Source organism: Onychostruthus taczanowskii, unplaced genomic scaffold (genome assembly GCF_017590055.1).
Source record: "Onychostruthus taczanowskii isolate IOZ18803 unplaced genomic scaffold, ASM1759005v1 scaffold12, whole genome shotgun sequence".
NCBI classification, from domain to species: Eukaryota; Metazoa; Chordata; class Aves; order Passeriformes; family Passeridae; genus Onychostruthus; species Onychostruthus taczanowskii.
This window is the reverse complement of record NW_024498351.1, coordinates 15,893,478-15,909,887: the sequence shown is the minus strand read 5'-3', so window position 1 is coordinate 15,909,887 and position 16,410 is coordinate 15,893,478. Positions and strand designations below refer to the sequence as shown.

Here is a 16,410-nt window from a genome sequence, read left to right as displayed (position 1 = left end):
GGCATTTTGGACAATTTTGACATTTATAGTGCCAAACCTTACATGTGACCTATTGTTGTAGGTGCTTTCTTTCGGCAATAGAGAGGCAGCAGACTCTCAATTCTCCTGTTAAGATATTTGTTGGTTTTGTCTTTCTTACCTGCAGAAAGTTATTAAGCTGGTTCTTGGATTTCTCCATGAATTTCTGGTCTATGGATTTGAAGGGCAGCTTGCTGAGAGAAGGCAACTGAACTTTTTTTAATGATGGAAAACACTGTGTAGGAGAAAGGAGAGCTCAGTTAAGATGTATGCAGAGAAAAAGACTGGTGTTTCAGAATGGAAATTAAAAGACTCCTTTTTGCTCTCACCTCACTTCCACACCCCTCTCAAGAAAACACCTTCCCTTTCCCACTATGGGCTGACATCTAAACCCTTTCCCTTTACAGCACCCATCATCTATTCCTTATCAGACAGAAAGGTTAAAGCACTGTGAAAGAAAATCCCAACCTTCTCTCTCCCCCAAAGCTGTCATTTCTAATACTTCCCTAGAAGCCAGACATAAAACCTAATTCTTACAGCAGGCTTTTGTATGGCAGTGCAGAGCATACACCATTTTGAAATGGGGTTAGTCCAGTAAAACATTATTAAGGGAAAAAATGATAAACAAGTTTTATAATCATCTGTCAGAGACCAGAAATATGCAGATAGAAATCTGGCTCTAAAGGGCCAAAAGCCAAAAGGCTGGCATTAAAACTGGTAGCATTAAATTCTTACCATTCTGACAAATTTTGGCAGTTTCTATCTTTTCCCTCCCGTAACCAGGATTCGTACCTCACTGAGTTTGCGGTGTAGGCTCTGAAACTCATTAAGCTTCCTAGGAACAGTCCAGTTCTTAGTTTCAGCTCCACCAACTTCTTGTAAACTCACCATGACAGAGTAACAGGGCACTTGTTCTCCATTCTCTTCTAAAACCTTGGGGGGGAAGAAAAACCAGATAAGGTAATCTGTGTTGAAAGTAAACAGTGGAACATTTGAGCTGCCAGGTGACTGGCTTGCAAACTCAGTCATCAGTCCCACACTTCTCTTAAGATTTGAAAGCTACATATGGAGCAATTCCCTTAATGAACTAACCTTCACCCAAAATGCTGTGCCAGTCCTGAACCAATCCTCCATCTAACCACTATTACACCTTACCTACAGTTTTTCAGTGCTGTCCACCAGCAGCCACGTCTCCCTGATGTGTCCTCTTCAAAACAGCTGAGTGTATTATTTCAGTTTTTAAGGTACCTACTACGTAGCTCTATGATTGCTCATCAATACTCCATCTCTCCTACCTGCGTTTACCTGAGTGTTCTCCCTTTATTTCCACCCTCCCTTCCCAGTGCTTCTGCTGAGACTCACCCCCGCACCAGGCACAGCAGCTCTGTAGCTGGGTCTAGCAACAGCTGGTGCACTTATGGAGCGATTTCTCTGCTCACGTGAGCTGTTCTCCTTGCACAGTTTGTGGTATCCATGCACTATTGCTGAGGAACTCACAACTTTACAAAAATACTTATAAATCCAATTACAATCCTCAGCCAGAGAAAGGAGAAGCAATAAACCAAATTGTGCAAATGGGAAAACTACAGCAAAGTTAGTTTTTGTTAAGATGATGGCAGCAATGTGACCACACTGTTGCTGTGACCACACTGTTTCTTAATTTAATATAAGAATTGACATAAGAATTTCATCCTTATGCCCTATTGGTAGCAAATTTTTGTTTACTTATTTTGAGGAGACAGATTGATTATGAAAGACAAATAACAGACATGCATAAAATATTTCACTCTAGAATGCTTGTCTTTACCTCTAGAATGCTTGTCTTTACATACATGCAAATAATGATAAGGTAATTATAACATGCCACTCCCAGTCTTTTTGAGCAAAGTTATAACTTTAAAGCTTTTTTTAAAAAAGAGTATTTAAGTAAACTAATTAGGATAAGAATAAACATTAAAATTCATGTAATTATGACACTTTTTCTGAGAAGCCTGTAGAGAGCTGACAACACAATGGCATGGATGAATAATTTGACAAGCAGCTACAGCACCCTCGTAGAAGCCATGTGGCTGAAATGTACCTTCATATTTTAAGCTATTCAGAGCTGTACATTGATAATATTCCCTGTGACGCATTCCTCATAAAGCTGCACAAGGACCACTGGGAAGCCAAGTCTGAGGCCCAGATTTCACAAATCTCTGTCAAAGAGCTGCAGCAGCACTCAGACAGAATACAAAGCACCAGCCTGAATGCCTGCAAATGTGCCTGGTTCTCAGTGCAGCTATTTGGAGAAGTGCCTATCTCCTGCCAGACTATTGCAGAAATAGATGCTTGAACAGCCTCCAAGATGCAGGTCACAGAGACATGGTGCAAAACAATTGGGATTGTCTGGGACAGTCCCTGCCCTGTCTACCCTGAGCTAGATTGGGTCTATGTTGGTAGGTGACCCACAAACACCTCCTGGCTGTCATTTTTCAATACTGGGAGACGAGTGCTGAAATTGCTGATTTGAGTCATGCTAAACTTTCCATGCTAAATTTGTTCCCCGGGCAGGGGTTTGCATGTGTAGGTCATCTGAAGTGTGATTGTTAGGAGAGAGTCATCCCTCTGAAAGCACATTTTCAAAATAGGAGGATGTAGTCCTCCTGCTTCAAGCTATGTGCAGAATCCTCTAAATTCCAATTACTAGATGTAGACACATTACAGCTTTTTTTTTTCAAGTACCCTCAAATACCCTCATATAAATACTGAAGACATTCAGGATCTTCTTAGGAATGCAACATTTTTTATCAACTTAGATGCTTGCAAATTTATTTTTCCAAATTAATGTGTAAACTGGAAAACAGAAAAATTGAATGTCAGGAGGTCTTCTAAACCAGGAGATCTAGTCCTCTGCTGTTAGCAGGCACCACCTCATACAATTGCTATCATGAATGAATTCCAACTAGAGAGCCGTATTCCTCTGATTCTCCCTTTTGCTAAATTAAGCAAACAAAATTTGAAAGTGCTTTCAGAACCACTCCTCGTGGGAGAAGTTCCTCATTCAAACCCATCCTTCTCAAGGGACACAGCCCAGCACCTGCACAGTGACTAACACTTCCTCATCTTGAGTGGAAACTCCCTCCTAATGTGTTCAAGGGTTGCATTTACCCTTGACAGACCTGCAGCCCGCTCAAGATGAGCTGCACATCCGACAAGGCACCAACACATCTGCTGTTTCCAGCCAAGAGGTGCTCCAAGGGTCAGAGGTGCAGCCCAGAGCTCCTGCTGAACACAAACCTTGCATGCCAGCCACGTTGTGAGGCTGCGCTTCAAATGCTCCTGCCCAAAAAACCATCCAGCTTTTTCCCAACCTTCCTAACCCTTTTATAGTCCTGTTTTTAGGTTCTGTCTGTACAGTGCCGAGTACTGGGGGGAAATCACTTCCCTGTTCCTGCTGGCCACACTATTTCTGATACAGGCCAGGATGCATTTGGTCTCCTTGACCACCTGGGCACACTGCTGGCTTATGTTCAGACAGCTGTCAACCAGCAGCCCCAAGCTCCTGTCCACTGAGCAGCTTTTCAGCCATCTCTTGTCCAGGTGTGTAGTGTGGTAACCACAAAAAACATGCCATTTTCTTCACCTTATTCAGATCTAGAAACTCAATTCTTTCTGAAAGCAATAGATTTTTTTAAAAGATGTTATGCTCTGAAACAGTCATTCTTTGGACAAGGGAGACAGAATGTGTTAAAACATTAAATTATACAAGGCCAAAACCATTAAAGCAAGCAGATAGAGTTAGGCTATTTAGCTCTAAGTTATATACCTATATATAAGTAATGGGGAAGAGACACTCAGAATTACACAAGTTGTTATCATAGGCCCCTTCATTCAGCATGTTCCTACTCTATTTTTCAACCTCTATCAGCCAGCCAAAACACTGAGTTTCCAAAGTAAGTTTTATCAGAAATATGAGCTACCAAAAGACACCTAGAGATTATATTATTTACACTGATTTATATATATATATATATATATATATTTTATATTACTCAAAACTGTAAAGACTGAAAGATTCAAGCTAAGAGATTACAAACAAGAGTTTGGACATGTTTTTTTCCCCAAGACTTAAGTAATTGTTTTCTTTTGTGCATTCTCTCTTAACTGATTTAGTAGACCAATTTAAAAGCTCAATGACTGGCTATTACTCTTTCAGCTCAAGATCTATAGCAAAAATTACTTTTACTAAACCTGTCTGCTAAACAATAGAGCCAATATTTTCTCTCTCTAAAATCACAGAGCTATATTCTGGGATTGGCAACAATGTATTTTGCAGATAGAAAGACTATGTCATCTACTCATGCCCCCTGAAACCACTCACTGCAGCTAGAATATTCCCAAGCAATTAACTAACAAAGATAACTACAACATCCATGTTTTCTCCAGCCTACCCTTTGAAGCATGGAGTTGCAAACAGCACAATTTATGCAAGCCTATATTTAATTACCTAATCCAGTACTACTCATAAGTTATAGCTAAGGCAGCAAGCAATTAAAAGCCTCTTCCAACCTTTCTCTAATTTAGCCAAACCACCTTCTCCTCTTGTAATGAGAGACTCTGGACAGTTGCATGTGGTTGCATTTGTGCAGAAAACTGCCATTCTGCACACAGAGTTTGCCAGATTTTAAGACTAGGCTTCAAAAGCTACAAATAACTCTTAAGAAGACAATTCAAGAACTTTTCAGTTCTCAATAGTGTCACCTGCAAACAGCATTAAAACCAAACCAAATCTACATGTTTCGACATGGAAAATTTGGTTTTAAAACTGGCACTTTACATTTTTTGACCTGTTGGATTTATGTCTTTTACAATGACTTTAACTGTTGACAGACCTATCACTGGCTTGCAAGAGCTTAAGACACAACCAAATACACTCCACAGCACACACTTTTTTCCTCCAACAAAGAGTTACCTCAAGAAAATTATTTGTATTCTTTTCAGGAACATTTTCTTAGTGGCATACAAAGGGAAGGCAGCAGACACCCAATTAATCTTTAGATCTTCACACTGATATTGTCAAGAAGATTACTTATGTATGTCAGCCTACACTTACTACATAATTCACTGAGATCCTTTCATGGTAAGTGTTACTAGAGAGCCAGAAGATGGTAATACTTTTTGCTTTCATCACAATTTTTTGCATGCATTCTACAATTGTCTGCCTATGCCCAAATGGAACCGCAAAACAAGACAAAAAAAAGTAACAACTTATTCAACTTACAGATATAAAGCACTTTCTTTCTGGGCATTCAAGCCCCTTGAAACTGTACAGCCATTAAATACAATAATACAAAACCCAAAAAGTATAAGCACTGCGTCTTTGAGACATAGCAGAGACACAGCTGCACCCAAGTGCAATAGCATGGTAATACAGGAAGACACAGCTCTCATGAAAAACAGTGCCCCTAAGACAGCAAATTACCCAGTGCCAAAACTTGTTTATGTACATGCAGGTAATTTTTATAACTCCATTACAACAGTGTCTGAGGAACAGAAATTCTGTGTATGCATCATAGTAGCCACTGGGGAAACAGAAGAGGAGTTAGAGGTTAGGGTTCTTTCCCACCACAAGTAAATTTCTAGTATAGGTATAAGGAAAGTATCTACACATTTTTCTTCTGCTTTTCATGTAAGTTTGAATAGACCCAGAAGATCAAAAGGCAGAAAAAAATCCCCTACCTCTCCTGAGACAATGAAGGCTTTCCACATGCCAAGGTTCTCACACCACCAGTCTGTTCTTGCAATGTGCAGCTGAAGGTCACTGTGCTCTCTCTCCATCAGAGTAATTTCATCCTTCAGCTTAGAAACAATCTGCAGAGAAAAGTTTATTCATTATAATTGGTAGGAGAAAGCTTGTGCAGCACACAAGCTTTATGTCTTTAGGGACACTGTTCCAAAAGAAGAAAAAGGGAGCAAAAGCAGAGGGAGAAAGGGAGAAAAATTCCTGTGGATCTAAAACAAAACCAAACTAAACCAAAAAAAAAAAAAAAACAAAAAAAAAAACAAAAAAACACACACACAAAAAAAAACCCACAAAACAAAACAAAACAAAAAAACCCAAACAAACAAAAAACCCAACATATGTGAGGGAATTGATGATGCCTCCAACGTCTAGAGCACACAGCAATCTTAAAGGCCAACCCCAACCCTCACACTAAAATAAAAAACAAGTTAGAAGTGCAACTACTATCACACTACCAGCATAAAAGACACTTGAGATATGATTATATATTACACACAGTATGTTTTATAAGAACTTGAAATTGACAGTAATGAAATATACCTTACTGAAGACATCTTTATAATTTTCAGGTACACATCATGTGACTGAAGAATCTGGGAACAGATTGCATTTCTAGGAATTAACTATGTTAGAAAACACTCCAAGTTATGACTTACTTCATTCTAGTTTTGAGAAGGCAAGGATTTGTTACTGTGGAAAGCACAAAAAGTAGCCAAACATCCTGCCAGGAGACAGTATGACAAGAGAAGGTGGAAATATACCTAAGATGTGCATTAGAAACACAGTAAAAGCAGATGACACTTTTAAATTTTTAAATATGATATACCACTTAGCCAAATTTATCAGTTCTGTCACTTACACCACAAGTGATGCATTCTACAGAGCTACAGGAATTCTGTCTCGTTCAGAATTTCTCATGTCAGATGTAAAACAGTATCTATGTGACAGCTATATAACAATTTTCTAGCAAATACCTCACCTTCACTGAGGTATTTAATATTTTACTAATTTAGTATTTTTCTTATTTGCTATCAATGCTGAGGCTTCTCTGCAATCACCTCACTTTGAGTCCAGTGGCATCCAGATCATTCAATAAATACAGAACAACTGGTAAGATTTTATCATAAATTACCAGCTGTTACATTTACAAACTGAATACTGAGACCTTACAATAATACTGGATCCATTTTACTATTCTGTTTCAGAGATGCAGCTATTTTCCAAGACCAAGTATATTTTAGAAACAAAAACATATAGGGAAAAACCCACTACTTCAGTAGGGGTACAATCCCCTCCTCCCCAAGAGCCTAAGTACAGAAAGAATACAGCTATTATGGTTTCAAGAATGCAAGAGGAACATAGAACATTCATGTGAATGGAACACTATATAAAGGTTTAGTTATACAGAATCATAGAAGGGCTTGGGTTGGAAGGGAGACACCCCAGAACAGCTGCAAACATTTTCAGTTGCCTGCAGTACCCTCTGGCAGAAGGAAGATGTGGAAGGGACAGAGGGAATGAAGCTAGCCAGGGTGGCCCCAAACTCTAGTGTCCACATCTTTCTCCTGGAAGTAGCTGTGCCCAGAGCTGGGGCAGCAGAGATGAGTGGGATGTCAACTCCTATTCAGACAAGCATCTCAGCACTCACTTCACTTCCTGAGTGAAGGAAAAATGTATCAAGGAGCCAGCCAGGTTCTGAGCAATGATTAATACCCAGGTACATTTTTGTCATTGCTAGCAGCAGGATTTTAGGAAAACACCTTGGCTCATCTTACCCACCATCCACCATCTGCAACCAAATCCCATTACACCTGCCAAGACAGGCCCAACTGCATCTGAACAACAGGCATGTAAAATCAACAAAGTGGGCCCAAGCCATGTGCAAGTCCCTTGCTTCTCCTGAGTATATTCTCAGATTGCTTACCTGTTCCACTTTGCAAACAGAAAAAGATATGTATTATTTGCCCTGGTCCAGAGATTAAAGTTTCACATCGCTCTGAATTTTCTCTTTGATGACAGCATGCTTTTTCCTGGCCCCTAATAAAGGAATCGGTCCCTCCTAAAGGTTTGGGTTTCTATCCCTCAGCTCGAGGAAGTCTGTCAGAGCTGGTGCTGTGCCCCGAGCGGCAGCAGAGGGCACAGGAGCAGCGCATCCACACCCCCGGGCAGCGCGGCAGGGCAGGGAGGCAAGGGACAAACACCCCTTGCCACCCACAAGGCAGCACGGGAGAGTGAGCCTTTTTCCATGGCCAACAAAGCAATACATAGCACATTCACAAGTTTAGCTACAATAGCTTTTAGATATGGGGAAAAAACAATTAAAACTAAGTTCTGATTTCACCTTCAGTTTAACAAATTGACTGAAATAAGCATCTGACCCATACAAAATGTGACAACTGGATAATACACAAACATTTATCCAAAAATTAAAAAAAAAAAAATAAAAAAGAACTGAAGACACAAAAGGTACGTACCTTTTTGTCGGGTTTTGGTGAATTACAAATGGAATTTAGAGCCTGTTTCTTATACTCAAGCTTATCATTTAGCTGGCGAAGTTTATTTACAGCATAACTGGCCTGTTCATTAATTCTTGTGCTGCATTCTTCAGTAGCTTCTTCACAACCTTGGCTCTAGGAATAGAGGATGGGAATAATGGCTACATTAATATGAGAAAAGCGACAGTTATTCATAGAATGACAGAATGGTTTTGGCTGGAAGGGACCTTAAACATCACACGGTTCCCATCTCACTGCCACTGGCATGGACACTAGACCAGACTGGTCAGAACCCCATCCAGCCCGGCCTTGAACACTGCCAGGGAAGGGGGAGGAGGTGGATTAGCATTTGCTTCTTGATATAGATGAAAACGTAGGTACAACAGATATTCCAACCATCAGATCCAACATGAAATGTCAGTCTGTTGTGAAAAACAAAACCAAAACCCCAACAGACAAAGCCTCATTACCATTTCTACTACAGTTCTTTGGCAACTGCAGCGACACTGTAAAAATGACCTTCAAGCTAAGGCTTTAGTGTTAATGAGAGGCAGAGTTAAAGTTGGTTTTAAAAGCAAAAATAGCTTAGTAGTCATGATCACTATTCAGAGCCAGATAGAAAAGTAAATACTTAGTGCTGAGCTGAAAGATAATGAGGATGGGGCAGAAGGGAACAAAACCAAAAAAATTCCATATTTCTAACAAACAGTCCTGCCTCCCACAAACCTTCACAAAACAGATTTGTCATCCTGCAGAACAATCTAAACCAAGTCCTTTAGCTTTCTACACAGTTTTACTGCTGTTTTTAGAAGTGTTAATAAAAATGTGTTAAAAGCACATATGCCTTACCCTAAATTCATAAATCATTTTCATATATTCATTCAGACAAACCAATAGCTTTTTCCATCTTGTGTACTACAGGCTGCAAAAAATTAGAAAACTTCACACCTTTCAGTGACATTCTCCTTAACATCTTCTGACATATAGCTCAAACTCCCCCTTCTTACTGTACTTCCCCAAATAGACACGAAGACCTTGAGACCTAGCAAACAGCACTCAGCTTTTACTGCTGCCATGTTCAAAGATCTTTGAGGTCTGTTTGTGACTGAGTATATCTAAATTTATCTGAGGGAAGCTGAGTCTATTCTCATGAAGATGGGTTCTATGTTATTTAATGATATTCCAACTAAGTAAACTGTATCTTTATATCATAAAGAAAAAAGTAACAGAAGGAACTCGCACACTTTTGTAAATTCTGTGAGTTTTAGAGGAGACAATCCTGTTGTAAATTCCATAGTATCTTATTTAAGAAAGTCTGAGAAGAGATAACAGTAGCAACAATAACTAATCTCCTTAGCATGATCCTCAAACATAATGCAGAAGTCAAGAGTTCTAGGTTGAGAAATCCATGCCCTTTTCTAGCTCTGCCTTTGCCTGCTATGTGGCTGAGTAAAAACCCATTAGCTCTATGCCCTGTCCTTTTTTCTGTCTATTCTGCATGGACTATGAACTCCTAAGGTCAGAAACTTGCCTCCAAGCATAAGTACAGACCTCAGCTCAGAATGTTGTCTTCTGGCACTACAGTAACACAAATAATAATTAACAATATTGGGTTTTATTTAAAACCCAAAAATATTTAATGTAAAGAACTATAAATAACCCCAAACCTTATGCTTGTTGGGAAGCACAGAGGTAAAGAAAGAATCAAGAATGCTATTTTCAGCATAGAAGAATTAGAAGACCTTTCACATGAAGTTCAATGGTAGCAATCAATTACAAATCAATGAGGCTGTGCTCCCAGAGGTGGGCTACATGATTTCTCTGTCACTAACTTTTCAGACACTTAAAGCAAAAACCATTGTGAAGGTTTTCACTAGGTTTATCAAAAAGAAATGCTAGAATTACAAGATCAAGTAACCTGCATTCAAAATATCAAATTTAACAAACAATCAGTTCACTCAAAGCTGAGATCATAATGGATTGCTCTGTCTTCCCCTCATTGGTAAGCTGATAATGGCTTCCATTTCTGTGAGTGACGTAGAACACAGACGTCAGTCTTATTTTAGTGATCTGACACATGCAGCACCAATGCAGTCACCAGATCCTCTCCTCGAAGTGCTGGATGCCAGCACTGCCTGCTTCTGTATTCTGAACCTGGGACATTCATCCAAGTAGAAATACATGGAGGTTTGTGGAGGTTTGTCCTAGAAACAGACTGGGAAGAAGAAAGAGCTTGTTCTACCTGCAGCAGAACCAGCAGGCTGGCCCTTTGTAGATTCCTATCTTGTGACTTGATTTTCTCACATTTAATCAGGGCTCATCCTTTTGTCCTCATCTCCTTGAGTGCACAAGATGGCTTTTTATCTATTCAGCCTATAGCAGTGAAATTTATAGAAAAGGACCACAGGTGATGCCGACAGTACCCCAGGAAGTTAGGACACAGACCCAAAACCCAAACTAAAAAAAAAAAAAAAACAAAACAATCTGTACTTCCTAACAATACATATCCCTTCAGAAACATCCGATTTCTCAGCTGTCATTTCCGATCTATGGGGAGGAAAAAACCCCACAAACTTATGAGCCAGTACTGCATTTTCACCAAAATTTGAAAGAAGATGGGAAGCTTCAGAAAGACTCTTATAATTTGTTTTCATCTTTAAAGACCCTGAAGCATAGCACGGCACCATTAGAACTGCTCTATTCAAGAGATACTCAAGCAGTATATACAACTTCATACTTAATTTGTTAAAAATGAAAAAAATCTGCTCTGAATGTTATAAGCAGACTTGGCAATATATTAATCTTTAAGGTTTCATGGCTTACACAGACTTTGTATATGGTCCATACATATCCAAGGACTCAAAGGAAGGACAGATGATGCTGATGTCACAAATCTAACTTTTGGCAGCTACAGTAGATGTTATCAAACATAGTACAGCTAGCCCTAAAGTACTGCGTCAGTTTCCTCAGAGAAATCATTATCTGTGTTAGACTTTGAATAAATCATATGAAGAAATTAGAAAGCACAGCATTTAATGCTTCAGGAAGCTCTGGACAAAACTGTTCAGAGCCATTGCGCAAAGCCTCAATGATCGCAAGCACAAGGTCACAAAGCCTTTGAAGTACCTACCACCATCAACACAGAGCTGAGTTAGCAGTGAGAAAACTAAAAAACATCTTGAATATTTTACCAAGGAAAAGAATACAGGGGAAAACAAACATTGAAAAGATTCATGAAGCTCTAAAAGCACATATTGCAAGTAATTTACTTAAAACTATTCATCTCTGCAGATTTGCTGATACACAAACTACAAAGACTAGAACAACTCACCTACAGAAATTAAAGTCATTTAAGGAGTAAATACAAAAGCCTTAGGTTCTGGAAAAATTGTTTCTAAATAGCAGAATGTAGATCAGCACTTCTGGACTTATTTATTTAGATCTGGTTTTGGACAAACTGTTACATTTCATTGAGTTCTGAGCAAGTTCACCTGTAAAATGAAGACATCCATGCTGACCTGAAGCAGCAGCCTGACTGAAAGAGGCACTCAATAGTCTGAGATGTGCTCCTGTCAAAACGTTCTTGGATAAATACAGTTCCCCTGACATGACTGATTTAGACAACTCAAGGACAAAACCTGCCCCAAGAAGAGTTGCCATTGGCTTATTGCTTATGACATTTTGAATGCTCTGTTTTAGTATTTAGAGTTATTGTGCCAGACTTATCTTCCAACATGGTCTATTAATTTATTCAATAAAAACCACTAAGATTCTATTTTACATTACCTTTTCTTCTCTTTTGTGCAACTCTAATATCTATTTAGTACCTAGGAAATGCATGGGAGACAGGGACAATGAGCAGAAACCTACTGAGGTTCAATGAGAATTTTTTCACTCAAAAGCAGAGCGGCTGAACTTATATGAAATATGTTTTGCACTCTCTGTTTCTAAGAAGATGTGAAATACAGAGGGCTTAGGAATCTGAGCTATCTACTTCAACTAAATTAAAATTTAAGTAGTCTGTCATTTTGTACCCTTTTATTTCAAAGAGCATGTAAACAAACAAGTTTAACCAGATGAAACTACAAGAGTGATGACATCTATAAATAAATGCATACAATAAAGAAGAGTAGTCCAAAGCCAAAGGACAGAAGATGCTACAACATTCTTTTCTCAGGACAGTCTCTCAGATCACTTGAAATAACAGTGAAAGAAATTGTCTGTGTGACTCACCACTTCATCTTTGTCCTCAGGAGTTAGCTGAGAAGAACTTCTTTCTTCCTCCTGCTTGACTGATCTCTCATATAAATCACTGACAATGAATGAGGGGTAGTATCTGTCCTTTAGAGTTTCATAAACATCTGCCTGAATTCTGTAGAATACTTCAATGCCTTTATTTCCCACAAGACTTTGCTGTATTTCCTTATAAAGGGATTTTTCCACAGGTATTTCTCTGCTTTCCACAAAAAAATTCTGGTAAATTTCACTCACCAGTTGAGGTATTTCAGCCTAGGAAGCAATGGAGAGGGAGGGAGAAAAGAAAAACGAAACGATATTGAAAATATCAAGATGACTCAGGACCCAGGTGCACAATTTGAAGGATAATCAAGCTAATTTCCTATCCAAATGTATGAGAAGACATCTGTAAATCTCTTACTGAGATCAAGCATGCTGCCTGCCTGTGCACCTCTGCTAAGCAATCCATTTTACAAGTTAAGTATGGATATTTGTTAAGTGAAGAAACAGTTGTGCCCTACAATTGCCAGAGCTTCTGCACCCACTCCTTTAAATCCATGTTCCAAAAGCTGGCATTAAAAGGAAGAAAAGTGCCAGAGCAACAGTGTGGTCACCCTTTTAAATTCAGATGGGAAAGCTCAGCTGAATCAGCTCTCCTGTCTTCTGATGAATAGAATCAATTCACTTTATACATGATTTTCATTAATTTGCAGAGGAAAAGAAAAAAAAAGATGCAAGAAGAGGAAAAAAAGCACATTTGAAGAGACATTTATCAGTACAGGAGGCTGGGTATTTTTTACAGAGCACAGTAAAGTGCACAGGATTAAACCTTGCATTAACAAACAGGAAAGAGAGAAAGTAATGCAGCAGAGCCCATAATCAGCTCCCTAAATTAGCATCTCCCTAAACTGGACAGAATTAGAAAGGGTTTATCCACTCCCTCAGAACGGCACAATGTTCTTACCTGCCTCATCTGACAACACTACAGCCACACGGCTGCAGAACACTACCTTCGTGTGAGCTGCCCCTGGAGTGGCAGATATATCCATATCCATAGGTACATACATATTGTTTTGAACAGGAAGACCAAAAATTCACAGCTGAGAGGTCATAAAATCATTTATAGTACCTTTTCCAATCAAAAGCAGTTTGCAAATCAAAACTGATTTATAGAACTCTCTTCACAGTGCCTGACAAAGCATTTTTGTCAACACTTTCTAGCTTGAGTTGGTTGGTAGTCATTTTTTCAGATTGTATTAATGGTTCACTACTCATACTCTACAATTTATCTCTCTGTTTACAGGATGCTTTATGTTTTCCAACTGATTGGAATAAGAGCAACAAAATTACAGTAAACAAAAATTTAACTGATAATCAATAATCAAATCTGTATTTCATTTCAGTGAATCCTGAAAGTTTAATTGCTTCTCCCAGAAATCCACCACACTGGTCACAAACAGCAAATTTATCCTCTACAATTTCTTCCTCTGCATCACTGCTCCAGGGTGCTTGTTGCAACTTTAAGTGATATTCCTTATCCTTGTTTCAGGGTTCTAATTCCTACTTTATTTTAGCCAAAATTACAATATAGCATTGTTTCTTCTCTCTATCAGCAGTGTGGTACTCCTAGAGAAACTTAGCTGCTAGAGACTAGGGAAAGGCCTTTTAAAGCAACACCTCTCTTCCAGAAAGATTTTAAGAACATATATACACACAATTTCATTATTTTGGATTGAATGGGCTACCTGTAATTGGCAAGATGAGAAGTTTATGTACAGACTATCCAGTTGGAATGTGCTTCTACATTTCATGTGAACTAGTACAACTAAAGCCTGCAAGTTTTTTGTGTGGTGGAGAGGGAAACAGTTCTACTCCTTTTGCATATCAAGTATTCCTTTTAACAGATGTTGTTACAGCAACCAACAATAAATCATCATCACAACAGCCCACAAATTGTAATTGCAATATTATCTTCAAATATTGACATGAAGCAGTTAAAAAAACACAAATCGCTTAGAACCCATCCTATGCTATTGATATTTCAAAAACTTAAAGTCATTTCCTAACATCAAGACCATGACAAACAGCATCATCAATGTACAAAGCCATATAGGCTTGCAGCTTCTTCCACCTTGTTAGCATTCTTCAGGTTCTCCACAGACTCCCAGAAGCCAATCAAAGCCATCTTGTCCATCCTCTCCATGTAGATCCGGAAGTGCTCTCGGTATGAAGGGTTGGCCAAAATTTCTTCAAACTGAAGAATCTGAAGAAGGGAAAACTAAGAATAAAAACTGGTAAAATGCCTAATTCTAACTCCTTTCCTTATAGGGAAAATCTTTTCACCATGCATCCCACAAATGTGTCCTAGATTCAACTACACAGACCTCCTACAGTAACAGTTTTGCTTCATTAAAAAAAAAAAATAGAGTTTTAAGCACTTAGAAGATAAAATGATCTATGCTTCTATCAGATAGTAAATACCTCCACATCTTTCTGGATACATTTCAAAGGACTAAGATGGCATTTCAAGTCACTCATGAAATGCTGTTGTCAAAAATTTAACTTCCAATGTTCCTGCAAAGCAGAGGAGCTGAGCTGAAAGCTAAATGATCTATTCTTTACTTGTTTTGAACACCAGCAGTTTCCATACCACAGCCCACAGAGCTTTGAGATGTATCTCAGTTATTCCCAGAGACACAGAAAAAGATGGAATACCTTAGCTGCCAGGGCATTTGGTAGCCAGTTCCTACTGTTATTGAAAAACATCTATCAGGAACACAGTCAGGAACAAGTATGTTCTGGGATATAATGCTCAGGACTTTTCCTGAGTGAGGAGGGTGTACATCAGGCAGTAAAGGAAATTAAACACAGGCTTCCTGTACCCATGCAGATGCTGCAGCCATTAAGAAGTTGCATTAAAAAGCTATTATCACTTCCTTCTCCTCTACTATTTTTGTGAATCCAGGCCTTTTCTTTGAGACAAACACCTCAAAACAAAATACTCCTCTGACAAAATGATCAAAACTTCCCATACTGAACAAAATGAATAACCTTGTCTTTCTCTGAAAAATAGGACCAATTTTCCAAATACCTCATCAAAACCAAGCAACCTTTTCTCTTCAACCCTCCAGTCTTGCAGCTGAACTAGTTTTCATGTCACTTATTTAGTGCCCTTACTTTTATCACCAGGAACCCAAACACACTACCAGAGTAGTCTGAATTTGTTTCTCACAGGCACCAACCAACTCACACCTTTTTCTTTGAAAAGAAAAGAAGGTCCTGAAGTACTGGGGCTAACAAGTCTCACTATGACTTTGTATTTTATAACAAAGTTTATTTGGTATGGAGCAAGATGCGAATGCTGAGATTGAGGCATTAATAATTTCTCTAATATGGGTTTTCTTATACCTAATAATACTAATACAGTTCTAGTCAGCATCAGGATCCCTTCCTCTCTGGGAAGACCACTCATTTTCCTAAACCTAGCACCTGTGAAACACTGCAAGCAAGTTATATGTAGGAAAAACAGTTTCCTTGTCTCAAGCTACACATGAGGAAACTACCTACATGGACACATACACAATTATTGGTACAAAACCAGTGCCTTAACAAACCAAGTTAAACGTGGTTCTTTAACAACTGCAGTCATCTATGTTTTGTCTGAAACAGCTCCCCCAAATTCTGGCCAGTGTTTAAGTAAATTATATCTGTCCATATGAAATGCTCATTTACATGTTTAAATTTCCCCTGTGACAGTCATGTGCCATTCTTCTCTTTATTATCTACCATATCAATATCTTCTGGACATGATGTTGTTCTTAGCTTTAAAACTATTCAGATATGTGAACATCTGTCTTTAAAAGCTCACTCTATAAA

General features: G+C 38.8%; 1 protein-coding gene across 3 annotated transcripts in view; it reads right to left on the bottom strand.

Annotated features, from left to right (window-relative positions):
- SNX25 (sorting nexin 25) overlaps window positions 1-16,410 on the bottom strand; it is an 83,343-nt gene that overhangs the window by 9,922 nt on the left and 57,011 nt on the right. For all 3 annotated transcript variants that reach the window (XM_041427882.1, XM_041427881.1, XM_041427883.1), the window contains exons 8-13: window positions 14,666-14,797; window positions 12,532-12,807; window positions 8,278-8,433; window positions 5,740-5,871; window positions 811-951; window positions 140-253 (exon numbers count right to left, since the gene is read on the bottom strand). In XM_041427882.1, coding sequence (XP_041283816.1) covers window positions 140-253; window positions 811-951; window positions 5,740-5,871; window positions 8,278-8,433; window positions 12,532-12,807; window positions 14,666-14,797 — 951 coding nt within the window. The remainder of the gene's footprint in view (window positions 1-139; window positions 254-810; window positions 952-5,739; window positions 5,872-8,277; window positions 8,434-12,531; window positions 12,808-14,665; window positions 14,798-16,410) is intronic.